General features: G+C 39.9%; 1 protein-coding gene across 4 annotated transcripts in view; it reads left to right on the plus strand.

Annotated features, from left to right (window-relative positions):
- The window catches only part of scrn2 (secernin 2), a 98,826-nt gene that overhangs the window by 70,733 nt on the left and 11,378 nt on the right, over window positions 1-16,715 (plus strand). For all 4 annotated transcript variants that reach the window (XM_077523534.1, XM_077523533.1, XM_077523536.1 and 1 more), the window contains one exon: window positions 16,527-16,692. In XM_077523534.1, the coding sequence (XP_077379660.1) occupies window positions 16,527-16,692 (166 nt within the window). The remainder of the gene's footprint in view (window positions 1-16,526; window positions 16,693-16,715) is intronic.

Consider the following 16,715-nt stretch of genomic DNA (forward strand, 5'->3'; position numbering starts at 1 on the left):
AACAGCGTGTGACGAAATAAAAAACTTTCAATAACTTTTCATTTTCAACATCTTAAGATGAATCACACCAAGTTTGAAGATGATCGGATAAACTCTGTAGGAGGAGTTTGTTAAAATATGACCCCTATGAAATGGCCAAAATAAAATGTCAACACATTCCAAAGTAAATCAAAATGGCGGACGTCCTGTTAGGTTTAGCATATGGTTCAAAAATAGTTTTTTGTACCTCGAGGGCTGTTATATACCTCTACAAATTTTGGTAACTCTAGGTGAAACGTCCAGCCGGGTATGCTTTGTTAAAGAGGAGTTTTTTAGCTCAAAATGTGATGCCCGGCCCCTGGGGGACTTCCTGTTGGGTTTAGCACAGGTCACCAAGAGACATTTTTGTACATCTTGGCCTGTTACATATGTCTACAAATTTTCGTAGCTCTAGCTGCTTCGTACAACTGGGAATGCTTCATTAATAAGATTTTTTTTCCTTTGCAAAAAGTGCATGCCACGACAACAGCGTGTGACGAAATAAAAAACTTTCAATAACTTTTCATTTTCAACATCTTAAGATGAATCACACCAAGTTTGAAGATGATCGGATAAACTCTGTAGGAGGAGTTTGTTAAAATATGACCCCTATGAAATGGCCAAAAAAAATGCCAACACATTCCAAAGTAAATCAAAATGGCGGACGTCCTGTTAGGTTTAGCATATGGTTCAAAAAGAGTTTTTTGTACCTCGAGGGCTGTTATATACCTCTACAAATTTTGGTAACTCTATGTGAAACGTACAGCCGGGTATGCTTTGTTAAAGAGGAGTTTTTTTTAGCTCAAAATGTGATGCCTGGCCCCTGGGGGACTTCCTGTTGGGTTTAGCACAGGGCACCAAGAGACTTTTTTGTACATCTTGGGCTGTTACATATGTCTACAAATTTTCGTAGCTCTAGCTGCTTCGTACAACTGGGAATTCTTCATTAAGAAGAATTTTTTTCCTTAGGCAAACAAGTGCATGCCACGGCAACAGCGTGCGACGAAATAAAAAGCTTTCAATAACTTTTCATCTTCAACATCTTAAGATGAATCACACCAAGTTTGAAGATGATGGGATAAACTCTGTAGGAGGAGTTCGTTAAAATAAGACCCCTATGAAATGGCCAAAAAAATGGCAACACGTTCCAAAGTAAATCAAAATGGTGGACTTTCTGTTCGGTTTAGCACATGGTTCAAAAAGAGTTTTTTGTACTTTGAGGGCTGTTACATATGTCTTCAAATTTTGGTAACTCTAGGTGAAACGTACAGCCGGGAATGCTTCTTTAATTAAGAATTTTGAAACGCAAAATTTGATGCCCCGCCTCTGGCGGACTTCCTGTTGGGTTTAGCATATGGCACCAACAGACTTTTTTGTAGATCATAGTCTGTTACATATGTGTACCAATTTTCGTAGCTCTAGGTTAAACGTACAACCGGCAATACTACGTTAAGTAAGAATTTTGAAACTCTAAATTTGATGCCCCGCCGCCGTCATATAGTATGTCAAAAACTTTAGATTTTTTTACCATGGTGTTGTCCCAGGTGTTTAGATGGTACATCCCAAGTTTGAACCCAATCGGGTTAACCGTGTAGGAGAAGTGGGCAAAAGTATGACCCCCGTGTATGTGCAAAAATGGGCCAAAATTGGACATTCAAATGATCATACCTCACTTCCTGTCTATTTTAGGGTACAACTATCAAAGAGGTTTTTGTTCATCTGGATGTGCTACAGGTGCCACACAATTTTCGTAGCCGTAGGACAATCGTAGCGGGACAGGGATCCGTTAAACCTATGTAGGTGGCGCTACAGAGCCATTTTTCTGTTATCATGTATGGCGACTTTAAAATATCAAATTTTTCGCCAGGCCTAATGTGCGTGTAAAGTTTGGTGAGTTTTCGTTCACGTTTAGTGTCTCAAAAATGCGATTGTTTGCAGAATAATAATAATAACTAGAGCTGCGAGCAGCTATAAAGGGCCCTCGCAACCCGGGCCACGTTGGGGTATTTGCACGTCGGGGTACTGGCATGTTGGGGTACTGTCAAATAGGAAACCATCTAAATTTTAAACGTTTTTGCCATGCTTTGTGTTTGTAAAGTTTCATGGAAAGGCCAAAAATGATGCACAGTTAACAAAATAAAATCAAAATGGATTGGCACATGGCTATATAGAATACTTTTTGAATATATTAGGCATGCCTGCCAATATTCACACATCTAGCTGAATCATATAATCGGAAAGACTTCATAAAAATGTCTAGAGGGCGCTATTGAAGCATTTATTGCAAATTTAATAAGAAATCTCTAAAATATTCATGCTTATGACAAGCCTGATGTGTGTGTAAAGTTTCATGAGTTTTTGCACATGTTTAGACCCCCCCCAAAAAAAGCAGCATTTTACTTGGCAAACAATGCATCGCCATGAAACGGCGTGGGACAAAATAAATAACTTTCGATAACTTTGTATCTTAAACATCTTAAGATGAAGCACACCAAGTTTGAAGACAGTCGGATAAATTTTGTAGGAGGAGTTCGTTAAAATATGACCCCTAAAAAAGGCCACAAAAAATGGCTACAAATCCCAACGTAAATCAAAATGGCGGACTTCCTGTTTGTTTTGGAAGATGGTTCCAAGAGACTATTTTGTACATCGTGGGCTCTTATGTATGCCTCTAAATTATCATAGCGCTAGGTGAAAAGTACAACCGGGAATGCTTCGTTAAAGAGGAGTTTTTTACCTCAAAATGTGATGACCGGCCCTTACGGGACTTCCTGTTGGGTTTAGCACATGGCACCAAGAGACTTTTTTGTACATTGTGGGCTGTTAAATTTGTCTCCAAATTTTCATAGCTCTCGCTGCTTCGTACAACTGTGAATGCTTCATTAAGAGGGAATTTTTTCCTTTGCAAACTGTGCATGCCACGGCAACAGCGTGCGACGAAATAAAAAGCTTTCAATAACTTTTCATCTTCAACATTTTAAGATGAATCACACCAAGTTTGGAGATGATCGGAAAAACTCTGTAGGAGGAGTTCGTTAAAATAAGACCCCTATGAAATGGCCCAAAAAATGGCAACACGTTCCAAAGTAAATCAAAATGGCGGACTTCCTGTTCGGTTTAGCATATGGTTCAAAAAGAGTTTTTTGTACCTTGAGGGCTGTTACATATGTCTTCAAATGTTGGTAACTCTAGGTGAAATGTACAGCCGGGAATGCTTCATTAAATAAGAATTTTGAAACACAAAATTTGATGCCTCGCCTCTGGCGGACTTCCTGTTAGGTTTAGCATATGGTTCAAAAAGAGTTTTTTGTAGATCATAGTCTGTTACATATGTGTACCAATTTTCGTGGCTCTCAATTAAACGTACCACGGCAATGCTTTGTTAAGTAAGAATTTTGAAACTGTAAATTTGATGCCCCGCCACCGTCATATAGTATGTCAAAAACTTTAGATTTTTTACCATGATGTTGTCCCAGGTCTTGAGATGGTACAGCCCAAGTTTGAAGTCAATCGGGTTAACCGTGTAGGAGAAGCGGGCAAAAGTATGACCCCTGTAAATGTGCAAAAATGGGCCAAAATTGGACATTCAAATACTCATACCTCACTTCCTGTCTATTTTAGGGTACACATATCAAAGAGGTTTTTGTTCATCTGGATGTGCTACAGGTGCCACACAATTTTCGTAGCCATAGGACAATCGTAGCGGGACAGGGATCCGTTAAACCTATGTAGGTGGCGCTACAGAGCCATTTTTCTGTTATCACGTATGGCGACTTTAAAATATCAAATTTTTCGCCAGGCCCGATCTCCGTGTAAAGTTTGGTGAGTTTTCGTTCATGTTTAGTGCCTCAAAAATGTGGTTGTTTGCGGAAAAGAATAATAACAAAGAAAAAGAAGAAGAAGAATAATAACTAGAGCTGCGAGCAGCTATAAAGGGCCCTCGCAACCCGGGCCACGTTGGGGTATTTGCACGTCGGGGTACTGGCATGTTGGGGTACTGTCAAATAGGAAACCATCTAAATTTTAAACGTTTTTGCCATGCTTTGTGTTTGTAAAGTTTCATGGAAAGGCCAAAAATGATGCACAATTAACAAAATAAAATCAAAATGGATTGGCACATGGCTATATAGAATACTTTTTGAATATATTAGGCATGCCTGCCAATATTCACACATCTAGCTGAATCATATAATCGGGAAAGACTTCATAAAAATGTCGAGAGGGCGCTATTGAAGCATTTATTGCAAATTTAATAAGAAATCTCTAAAATATTCATGCTTATGACAAGCCTGATGTGTGTGTAAAGTTTCATGAGTTTTTGCACATGTTTAGACCAAAAAAAAAAAAAGCAGCATTTTACTTGGCAAACAATGCATCGCCATGAAACGGCGTGGGACAAAATAAATAACTTTCGATAACTTTGTATCTTAAACATCTTAAGATGAAGCACACCAAGTTTGAAGACAGTCGGATAAATTTTGTAGGAGGAGTTCGTTAAAATATGACCCCTAAAAAAGGCCACAAAAAATGGCTACAAATCCCAACGTAAATCAAAATGGCGGACTTCCTGTTTGTTTTGGAAGATGGTTCCAAGAGACTATTTTGTACATCGTGGGCTCTTATGTATGCCTCTAAATTATCATAGCGCTAGGTGAAACGTACAACCGGGAATGCTTCGTTAAAGAGGAGTTTTTTACCTCAAAATGTGATGACCGGCCCCTACGGGACTTCCTGTTGGGTTTAGCACATGGCACCAAGAGACTTTTTTGATGATCGGATAAACTCTGTAGGAGGAGTTCGTTAAAATAAGACCCCTATGAAATGGCCCAAAAAATGGCAACACGTTCCAAAGTAAATCAAAATGGCGGACTTTCTGTTCGGTTTAGTATATGGTTCAAAAAGAGTTTTTTGTACCTTGAGGGCTGTTACATATGTCTTCAAATGTTGGGAACTCTAGGTGAAATGTACAGCCGGGAATGCTTCATTAAATAAGAATTTTGAAACACAAAATTTGATGCCTCGCCTCTGGCGGACTTCCTGTTAGGTTTAGCATATGGTTCAAAAAGAGTTTTTTGTAGATCATAGTCTGTTACATATGTGTACCAATTTTCGTGGCTCTCAATTAAACGTACCACGGCAATGCTTTGTTAAGTAAGAATTTTGAAACTGTAAATTTGATGCCCCGCCACCGTCATATAGTATGTCAAAAACTTTAGATTTTTTACCATGATGTTGTCCCAGGTCTTGAGATGGTACAGCCCAAGTTTGAAGTCAATCGGGTTAACCGTGTAGGAGAAGCGGGCAAAAGTATGACCCCTGTAAATGTGCAAAAATGGGCCAAAATTGGACATTCAAATACTCATACCTCACTTCCTGTCTATTTTAGGGTACACATATCAAAGAGGTTTTTGTTCATCTGGATGTGCTACAGGTGCCACACAATTTTCGTAGCCATAGGACAATCGTAGCGGGACAGGGATCCGTTAAACCTATGTAGGTGGCGCTACATAGCCATTTTTCTGTTATCACGTATGGCGACTTTAAAATATCAAATTTTTCGCCAGGCCCGATCTCCGTGTAAAGTTTGGTGAGTTTTCGTTCATGTTTAGTGCCTCAAAAATGTGGTTGTTTGCGGAAAAGAATAATAACAAAGAAAAAGAAGAAGAAGAATAATAACTAGAGCTGCGAGCAGCTATAAAGGGCCCTCGCAACCCGGGCCACGTTGGGGTACTTGCACGTCGGGGTACTGGCACGTTGGGGTACTGTCAAATAGGACAAGGACCATCTAAAATGTTTTTGACAAGCCTTGTGTGTGCAAAGTTTAATCAAAACGCGAAATATGGTGTGCAATTCCCAAAATAAATTCAAAATGGTGGACTTCCTTTTAGGTTTAGCATACGGCTACAGAATACCTTTGGTAGGTCTTAAGCTAATAGGTATGCCTCCCATTTTTCATAAATCTTGGTCAAGTCATCTTTAGTTGTGTATCGCTTGAATCATACAATTGGAAATGCTCCATAAAAATGCATAGAGGGCGCTATTGAGCACAACGTTGGGTTACTTGCACGTCAGGGTACTGGCACGTTGGGGTACTGTTACATGGAACAAGGACCATTTAAAATGTTAGTTTTTTCCATGCCTTGTCTGTGCAAAGTTTAATGAAAAAGGCCAAAAATGATGTATAATTCCCAAAATAAAATCAAAATAGCGGACTTCCTCTTTGGTTTGGCAAATGGCTACATAATACTTTTTTGTATGTCTAGCATAATCATACAATCGGAAATGCTTCATAAAAATGTCTAGAGGGCGCTATTTATTGCAAATTGCACAATAAATCTCTGAAAATTCATGTTCATGACAAGTCTGATGTGTTTGCAAAGTTTCATGAGTTTTCATGTGTATAAAAAAAAAAAAGCAGCACTTGACAAACAATGCATTGCTATGGCAACAGCGTGTTACAAAATAAAAAACCTTCGATTACTTTGCATCTTAAACATCTTAAGATGAAACACACCAAGTTTGAAGACAGTCGGATAAATTTTGTAGGAGGGGTTCGTTAAAATATGACCCCTGAAAAAGGCCACAAAAAATGGCAACAAATCCCATCATAAATCAAAATGGCAGACTTCCTGTTTGGTTTAGCACATGGTTCCAAGAGACTTTTTTGTACATCGTGGGCTCTTATGTATGCCTGCAAATTATCATAGCGCTAGGTGAAACGTACAACCGGGAATGCTTCGTTAAAGAGGAGTTTTTTAGCTCAAAATGTGATGCCCGGCCCCTGGGGGACTTCCTGTTAGGTTAAGCACATGGCACCAAGAGACTTTTTTTGTACATCCTGGACTGTTACATATGTCTACAATTTTCCGTCGCTCTAGCTGCTTCGTACAACTGGGAATGCTTCATAAATAAGATTTTTTTTCCTTTACAAAAAGTGCATGCCACGACAACAGCGTGTGACGAAATAAAAAACTTTCAATCACTTTTCATTTTCAACATCTTAAGATGAATCACACCAAGTTTGAAGATGATCGGATAAACCCTGTAGGAGGAGTTTGTTAAAATATGACCCCTATGAAATGGCCCAAAAAAATGGCAACACATTCCAAAGTAAATCAAAATGGCGGACGTCCTGTTAGGTTTAGCATATGGTTCAAAAAGAGTTTTTTGTACCTCGAGGGCTGTTATATACCTCTACAAATTTTGGTAACTCTATGTGAAACGTACAGCCGGGTATGCTTTGTTAAAGAGGAGTTTTTTAGCTCAAAATGTGATGCCCGGCCCCTGGGGGACTTCCTGTTGGGTTTAGCACAGGGCACCAAGAGACTTTTTTGTACATCTTGGGCTGTTACATATGTCTACAAATTTTCATAGCTCTAGCTGCTTCGTACAAATGGGAATGCTTCTTTAAGGATATTTTTTTTCCTTTAAAAACAGTGCATGCCATGACAACAGTGTGCGACGAAATACAAAGCTTTCAATAACTTTTCATCTTCAACATCTTAAGATGAATCACACCAAGTTTGAAGATGATCGGATAAACACTGTAGGAGGAGTTCGTTAAAATAAGACCCCAATGAAATGGCCAAAAAAATGGCAACACGTTCCAAAATAAATCAAAATGGTGGACTTCCTGTTAGGTTTAGCATATGGTTCAAAAAGAGTTTTTTGTAGGTCATAGCCTGTTACATATGTGTACCAATTTTCGTAGCTCTAGATTAAACGTACAACCGGCAATGCTTCGTGAAGTAAGAATTTTTAAACTCTAAATTTGATGCGCCGCCACCGTCATATAGTATATCAAAAACTTTTCATTTTTCACAATGATGTTGTCCCAGGTGTTGAGATGGTACATCCCAAGTTTGAAGTCAATCGGGTTAACCGTGTAGGAGAAGCGGGCAAAAGTATGACCCCTGTAAATGTGCAAAAATTGGCAAAAATTGGACATTTAAATACTCATACCTCACTTTCTGTCTATTTTAGGGTACACACTTCAAAGAGGTTTTTGTTCATTGGGATGTGCTACAGGTGCCACACAATTTTCATAGCCGTCGGACAATCGTAGCGGGACAGGGATCCGTTTAACCTATGTAGGGGGCGCTAAGGAGCCATTTTTCTGTTATCATGTATGGCGACTTTAAAATATCAAATTTTTCGCCAGGCCTGATGTGCGTGTAAAGTTTGGTGAGTTTTCGTTCACGTTTAGTGTCTCAAAAATGCGATTGTTTGCGGAGAAGAAAAAGAAGAATAACTAGAGCTGCGAGCAGCTATAAAGGGCCCTCGCAACCCGGGCCACGTTGGGGTATTTGCACGTCGGGGTACTGGCATGTTGGGGTACTGTCAAATAGGAAACCATCTAAATTTTAAACGTTTTTGCCATGCTTTGTGTTTGTAAAGTTTCATGGAAAGGCCAAAAATGATGCACAATTAACAAAATAAAATCAAAATGGATTGGCACATGGCTATAGAGAATACTCTTTGAATATATTCGGCATGCCTGCCAATATTCACACATCTAGCTGAATCATATAATCGGAAAGACTTCATAAAAATGTCTAGAGGGCGCTATTGAAGCATTTATTGCAAATTTAATAAGAAATCTCTAAAATATTCATGCTTATGACAAGCCTGATGTGTGTGTAAAGTTTCATGAGTTTTTGCACATGTTTAGACCCAAAAAAAAAGCAGCATTTTACTTGGCAAACAATGCATCGCCATGAAACGGCGTGCGACAAAATAAATAACTTTCGATAACTTTGTATCTTAAACATCTTAAGATGAAGCACACCAAGTTTGAAGACAGTCGGATAAATTTTGTAGGAGGAGTTCGTTAAAATATGACCCCTAAAAAAGGCCACAAAAAATGGCTACAAATCCCAACGTAAATCAAAATGGCGGACTTCCTGTTTGGTTTAGCAGATGGTTCCAAGAGACTTTTTTGTACATCGTGGGCTCTTATGTATGCCTCTAAATTATCATAGCGCTAGGTGAAACGTACAACCGGGAATGCTTCGTTAAAGAGGAGTTTTTTACCTCAAAATGTGATGACCGGCCCCTACGGGACTTCCTGTTGGGTTTAGCACATGGCACCAAGAGACTTTTTTGTACATCGTGGGCTGTTAAATTTGTCTCCAAATTTTCGTAGCTCTAGCTGCTTCGTACAACTGGGAATGCTTCATTAAGAGGGAATTTTTTCCTTTGCAAACTGTGCATGCCACGGCAACAGCGTGCGACGAAATAAAAAGCTTTCAATAACTTTTCATCTTCAACATTTTAAGATGAATCACACCAAGTTTGGAGATGATCGGATAAACTCTGTAGGAGGAGTTCGTTAAAATAAGACCCCTATGAAATGGCCCAAAAAATGGCAACACGTTCCAAAGTAAATCAAAATGGCGGACTTCCTGTTCGGTTTAGCATATGGTTCAAAAAGAGTTTTTTGTACCTTGAGGGCTGTTACATATGTCTTCAACTGTTGGTAACTCTAGGTGAAATGTACAGCCGGGAATGCTTCATTAAATAAGAATTTTGAAACACAAAATTTGATGCCTCGCCTCTGGCGGACTTCCTGTTAGGTTTAGCATATGGTTCAAAAAGAGTTTTTTGTAGATCATAGTCTGTTACATATGTGTACCAATTTTCGTGGCTCTCAATTAAACGTACCACGGCAATGCTTTGTTAAGTAAGAATTTTGAAACTGTAAATTTGATGCCCCGCCACCGTCATATAGTATGTCAAAAACTTTAGATTTTTTACCATGATGTTGTCCCAGGTGTTGAGATGGTACAGCCCAAGTTTGAAGTCAATCGGGTTAACCGTGTAGGAGAAGCGGGCAAAAGTATGACCCCTGTAAATGTGCAAAAATTGGCAAAAATTGGACATTTAAATACTCATACCTCACTTTCTGTCTATTTTAGGGTACACACTTCAAAGAGGTTTTTGTTCATTGGGATGTGCTACAGGTGCCACACAATTTTCATAGCCGTCGGACAATCGTAGCGGGACAGGGATCCGTTTAACCTATGTAGGGGGCGCTAAGGAGCCATTTTTCTGTTATCATGTATGGCGACTTTAAAATATCAAATTTTTCGCCAGGCCTGATGTGCGTGTAAAGTTTGGTGAGTTTTCGGTCACGTTTAGTGTCTCAAAAATGTGATCGTTTGCGGAGAATAATAATAACTAGAGCTGCGAGCAGCTATAAAGGGCCCTCGCAACCCGGGCCACGTTGGGGTATATGCAAGTCGGGGGACTTGCACGTTGGGGTACTGTTAAATAGACAAGGACCATGGAAAATAGAAATGCATTTGCCGTGCCTTGTGTGTAAAAAGGTGCAGTAAAAGGCCAAAAATGATGCACAATTCCCAAAATAAATTCAAAAGTGTGGACTTTCTGATGTGTGTGCAAAGTTTCATGAAAAGTCGCTCGTTTGATATTCAAAACCAGCATCTGTTCATTTGAAAACATTGCATGGCACAGAGATGGTGTGTGATCAAATAAAAAGCTTTTTGATGACTCTTAATGTGGTGTCGCTGTGCAACACATATGTATTCATGACATAGTGAAGTATTGTGACAGTTTTGTAGGGTCCAGCAAACAGTAAATGTGTGACAGTTATTCAAGAAAAAATGTAGCTTTGAAGCAGGCTAACCAATGACATCATCTAAAGGGGAAAAAAGCACATGAGCAAGCATAGGTATAAGTAGAGGAGAAAAAGAGATGAAAGAAGTGCGAGAGATGGAACAGGAGAGGAATGCAGCTGTTTATGTATAGCTGTTGTAACAGGACAGATTAAATAACACTTTAACCTGGGGTTAACAGCGCCCTAGGACAGATAAACTCTTTAGTGTAAAAGTTTTCTGGGACAGATGAATCCCTTGGGGTCAAAGAGTTTGGGTTAGCACATAGTCTGTCTTAGGATAATGTAACCTCCATGGATGAATTAGTCCTAGGACGCTTTGACCTGCGGGCTAAAACTTCAGGGGGGTTAACCTGTCCTGTTATATTGTGATCATCGTCTTCGTGCATGTCCTCAGTGGCTTCTTCTGTCTGTGTGGCAGCATTTGATACATCTGTAGAACAAAAAAGAATGAAGAATCATGTTAGATCTGTGAAGTTTGGTTGTCTTAGGTGTAGTTTACAGAACAGTCGTGTGCATATTTTTAGCATGGTAGTGTCTTAATACAAATGCATATTATGTAATGCACTGTATATGGATATTACAGACGTAATATTTGACGGTGATCTTATATTCATAGTTTTTGCCCGTTAATAAATAATATAGCTAGTAAGTAATAAGACACGCAAAAATGGTATAGTTGAATCATCTGGGTCAAAAAGCAATGTTTTAGGATTGTGTGATGAAATGATGAATAAAAGTAAGGATACGACAGGTACATAAATGGTTATGTAAGTGTAACGTGTTGGTGCAAAACGTTGTGGTCGTGTTGCATGTTACTCAATGGCTGTGTGTGTCAAAACGAGTTTATTTGAAAGAATATACAAATATATACACACGGACATATATATTTATACAGTATAACAGTACCGCATGTATTGGTTTTAAGGAAAGAGTTGAAAAGCAGTGTTCAGAAAAAAGCATAAGACGCACAAAGTACCATTTCACTACATGTAATAAGTTGTCAAGTAGACATGTGAATTAAGTGGTTAAGATAGTGGCTACTGTGCAAGTAAGCTTCAATTGTCTCTAAAAGGTTAGCATATGTGTTCTACATGATATCAATGGCTAGACGTGCTCGTGGAGAAACATTACAAACAGAAAAACACACTAAAGGTGCCTTTAACAAACCTGTTAATAAATGAGAACTTAATACATATATGTATGGCATACTGTATATGATTGAGAAAGTTGTCCTGTTTAGTTTATGTATTGTATACTTACGGAAAAAAGTTGGCAATCTTTGCGTATGGAGATGATTAGAGGGTCTTTATCAAAAGAGAATTTGCTTGGTGATTTGTTCATGTTCTGTAGAAAAGCAAAGGAGTAGAAATAAATACAGTATCATACTTCATAAACATACAAGAAATTTGTAGCTGTATTAACCATTGTTGGTATTTGAAGTGATAATTTAGGAATAGAAGTGTAGTGATTGCAGAATTTATAGAGTGCTTACCTTGTATGACTTTGTAGATGGAAATGTCTTTTGTTGAAAGAGCTCTTTGTTGTCTACTATATATGCAAGGACAAGCATAAGTAGGTGTGGTTATGAAGTACTTGACCATTGAAATAAAGCAGTGGTATCAAATGTATGGACCGTGGTTTGGCTCAGGCCTGCAAAGGGGTTTAATGTGGCACAAGAGATAATCTTGTAAGGTACAAAAAATAATAATATAATAGGTATGCCTCTGAGTTTTCACAAATCTAGGTCAAGTCAAGTCATCTTTAGTTATTTCGCGCTTGAATCATCCAATCGGAAATGCTCCATAAAAAATGTATAGAGGGTGCGATTTATTGCAAATTGCACAAGAAATCTCTAAAAATTCATGTTAATGACAAGTCTGATGTGTGTGCAAAGTTTCACGAGTTTTCACACATGTATAGATAAAAAAAAAAAAAGCAGCACTTTACTTGGCAACCAATGCATCGCTATAGCAGCAGCGTGCGACAAAATAAAAAACTTTAGATAAATTTGCATCTTAAACATCTTAAGATGAAACACACCAAGTTTGAACACGGTCGGATGAATTTTGTAGGAGGAGTTAAAATATGACCCCTAAAAAAGGCCACAAAAAAAGGCTACAAATCCCATCATAAATCAAAATGGCGGACTTCCTGTTTGGTTTAGCACATGGTTCCAAGAGACTTTTTTGTACATCGTGGGCTCTTATGTATGCCTCTAAATTATCATAGCGCTAGGTGAAACGTACAACCGGGAATGCTTCGTTAAAGAGGAGTTTTTTAGCTCAAAATGTGATGCCCGGCCCCTACGGGACTTCCTGTTGGGTTTAGCACATGGCACCAAGAGACTTTTTTGTACATCGTGGGCTGTTACATTTGTCTCCAAATTTTCGTAGCTCTAGCTGCTTCGTACAACTGGGAATGCTTCATTAAGAAGGAATTTTTTCCTTTGCAAACTGTGCATGCCACGGCAACAGCGTGCGACAAAATAAAAAGCTTTCAATAACTTTTCATCTTCAACATCTTAAGATGAATCACACCAAGTTTGGAGATGATCGGATAAACTCTGTAGGAGGAGTTCGTTAAAATAAGACCCCTATGAAATGGCCCAAAAAATGGCAACACGTTCCAAAGTAAATCAAAATGGCGGACTTCCTGTTCGGTTTAGCATATGGTTCAAAAAGAGTTTTTTGTACCTTGAGGGCTGTTACATATGTCTTCAAATATTGGTAACTCTAGGTGAAATGTACAGCCGGGAATGCTTCATTAAGTTAGAATTTTGAAACACAAAATTTGATGCCTCGCCTCTGGCGGACTTCCTGTTAGGTTTAGCATATGGCACCAACAGGCTTTTTTGTAGATCATAGTCTGTTACATATGTGTACCAATTTTCGTAGCTCTAGATTAAACGTACCACCGGCAATGCTTCGTTAAGTAAGAATTTTGAAACTGTAAATTTGATGCCCCGCCACCGTCATATAGTATGTCAAAAACTTTAGATTTTTTACCATGATGTTGTCCCAGGTGTTGAGATGGTACAGCCCAAGTTTGAAGTCAATCGGGTTAACCGTGTAGGAGAAGCGGGCAAAAGTATGACCCCTGTAAATGTGCAAAAATGGGCCAAAATTGGACATTCAAATACTCATACCTCACTTCCTGTCTATTTTAGGGTACACATATCAAAGAGGTTTTTGTTCATCTGGATGTGCTACAGGTGCCACACAATTTTCGTAGCCATAGGACAATCGTAGCGGGACAGGGATCCGTTAAACCTATGTAGGTGGCGCTACAGAGCCATTTTTCTGTTATCATGTATGGCGACTTTAAAATATCAAATTTTTCGCCAGACCCGATCTGCGTGTAAAGTTTGGTGAGTTTTCGTTCATGTTTAGTGCCTCAAAAATGTGGTTGTTTGCGGAAAAGAATAATAACAAAGAAAAAGAAGAAGAAGAAGAATAATAATAAGAATTCCTTCAGGAACAATAGGGACCTCGCAGCGGTCGCTGCTCGGGCCCTAATAATAATAATAATAATAATAAGAATTCCTACAAAAACAATAGGGCCTCGCAGCGGCACCGCCGCCGCCGCTGCTCGGGCCCTAATAAGAATTCCTTCAGGAACAATAGGGACCTCGCAGCGGTCGCTGCTCGGGCCCTAACTAGAGCTGCGAGCAGCTATAAAGGGCCCTCGCAACCCGGGCCACGTTGGGGTACTTGCACGTCGGGGTACTGGCACGTTGGGGTACTGTCAAATAGGACAAGGACCATCTAAAATGTTTTTGACAAGCCTTGTGTGTGCAAAGTTTAATCAAAACGCAAAATATGGTGTGCAATTCCCAAAATAAATTCAAAATGGCGGACTTCCTTTTAGGTTTAGCATACGGCTACAGAATACTTTTTGTAGGTCTTAGACTAATAGGTATGCCTCTGAGTTTTCACAAATCTCGGTCAAGTCAAGTCATCTTTAGTTATTTCGCGCTTGAATCATCCAATCGGAAATGCTCCATAAAAATGTATAGAGGGCGCGATTTATTGCAAATTGCACAAGAAATCTCTAAAAATTCATGTTCATGACAAGTCTGATGTGTGTGCAAAGTTTCATGAGTTTTCACACATGTATAGACCAAAAAAATAAGCAGCACTTTACTTGGCAAACAATGCATCGCTATGGCAACAGCACGTCCAAAATTGGACATTCAGATGATCATACCTCACTTTCTGTCTATTTTAGGGTACACACATCAAAGAGGTTTTTGTTCATCTGGATGTGCTACGGGTGCCACACAATTTTCGTCGCCATAGGACAATCGTAGCGGGAAAGGGATCCGCTTAACCTATGTAGGTGGCGCTAAGGAGCCATTTTTCTGTTATCATGTATGGCGACTTTAAAATATCAAATTTTTCGCCAGGCCTGATGTGCGTGTAAAGTTTGGTGAGTTTTCGGTCACGTTTAGTGTCTCAAAAATGCGATTGTTTGCAGAGAAGAATAATAAGAATAATAATAAGAAGAAGAATTCCGACAAAAACAATAGGGCCTCGCAGCGGCACCGCCGCCGCCGCTGCTCGGGCCCTAATAAGAAGAATTCCTACAAAAACAATAGGGCCTCGCAGCGGCACCGCTGCCGGTGCCGCCGCTGCTCGGGCCCTAATAAGAAGAATTCCTACAAAAACAATAGGGCCTCGCAGCGGCACCGCCGCTGCCGCTGCTCGGGCCCTAATAAGAATTCCTTGAAAAACAATAGGGCCTCGCAGCGGCACCGCCGCCGCCGCTGCTCGGGCCCTAATAATAATAAGAAGAAGAATTCCTACAAAAACAATAGGGCCTCGCAGCGGCACCGCCGCTGCTCGGGCCCTAATAAGAATTCCTTCAGGAACAATAGGGACCTCGCAGCGGTCGCTGCTCGGTCCCTAAAAAGAAGAAGAATTCCTTCAGGAACAATAGGGACCTCGCAGCGGTCGCTGTTCAGGCCCTAATAATAATAAGATTTCCTACAAAAACAATAGGGCCTCGCAGCAGCACCGCCGCTGCCGCTGCTCGGGCCCTAATAATAATAAGAATTCCTACAAAAACAATAGGGCCTCGCAGCGGCACCGCCGCTGCCGCTGCCGCTGCTCGGGCCCTAATAATAAGAATTCCTTCAGAAACAATAGGGACCTCGCAGCGGTCGCTGCTCGGGCCCTAATAATTTGTGCTGATTTTTTATTTTTTTTTGCTGTGTGCAAGCACGCATGCTCAGTGCAAACAAAACAACAAAACCCCTATACCACCGAGTGAATGCTCCCTGCGCACACTCTGCCAATAATGAGAGCGCCACCGCCCCCTAATGTAGTGGAGGTGCAATTGCACTTTATTCTAGGACAGTAAAAAATAAAAAATAAAAATAAAAAAGCATGTTCCCCGAGGTCAAACGTGCCCCCCTTGATGGAGCCTCGCGCCCCCCTGGGGGGGCCCGCCCCACTATTTGAGAAGCACTGGGTTAATTGAAGACTGAATTGTCCATAGTTTGTGAATGTACTGTAGACTGTCAGCCAAAGTCAGATGAGATAAACTCCATCTCACCCAATACCTTAATAAATGGATAGCTTTAACAATTGCTATTATTTTGATACTTTAGGATGGGAAATGTTTGTGTCAATTTTGATAGTGACAATAACAAATATGTAAGTCTCAAATGTAGACATACTGTATTTAGAAATGTAAATTCACTTCTTAGATTGTAAACTTGAATGAGTTTACTTATCTTCCCCTGCTATTCCCATGGGGTAGAAAGACCACGGTATTCAGATAACCAAGTAGATACTGTTTTTATATGGAATATTATGAATGCTATTAGATTTTGCAGTGACAAACCTGTTTTTCCTGTATTGATTAGGCTCAGTGACAGCAGAGGTGATGATGTCTATTCTGAGGGACAAGTCCAGTGGCATCTGCATGGACTCTGATGGTTTTTGCACCACAGGGAGTATGGTGTCTATACTGCCTAGAGACACCAACCTGCCCTGCATCCACTTCTTCACTGCTACTCCAGACCCCTCCCGGTTTGTCAAATACAAAGCCTAAA

Source organism: Festucalex cinctus, chromosome 6 (assembly GCF_051991245.1).
Source record: "Festucalex cinctus isolate MCC-2025b chromosome 6, RoL_Fcin_1.0, whole genome shotgun sequence".
In the NCBI taxonomy this organism is placed as follows: domain Eukaryota; kingdom Metazoa; phylum Chordata; class Actinopteri; order Syngnathiformes; family Syngnathidae; genus Festucalex; species Festucalex cinctus.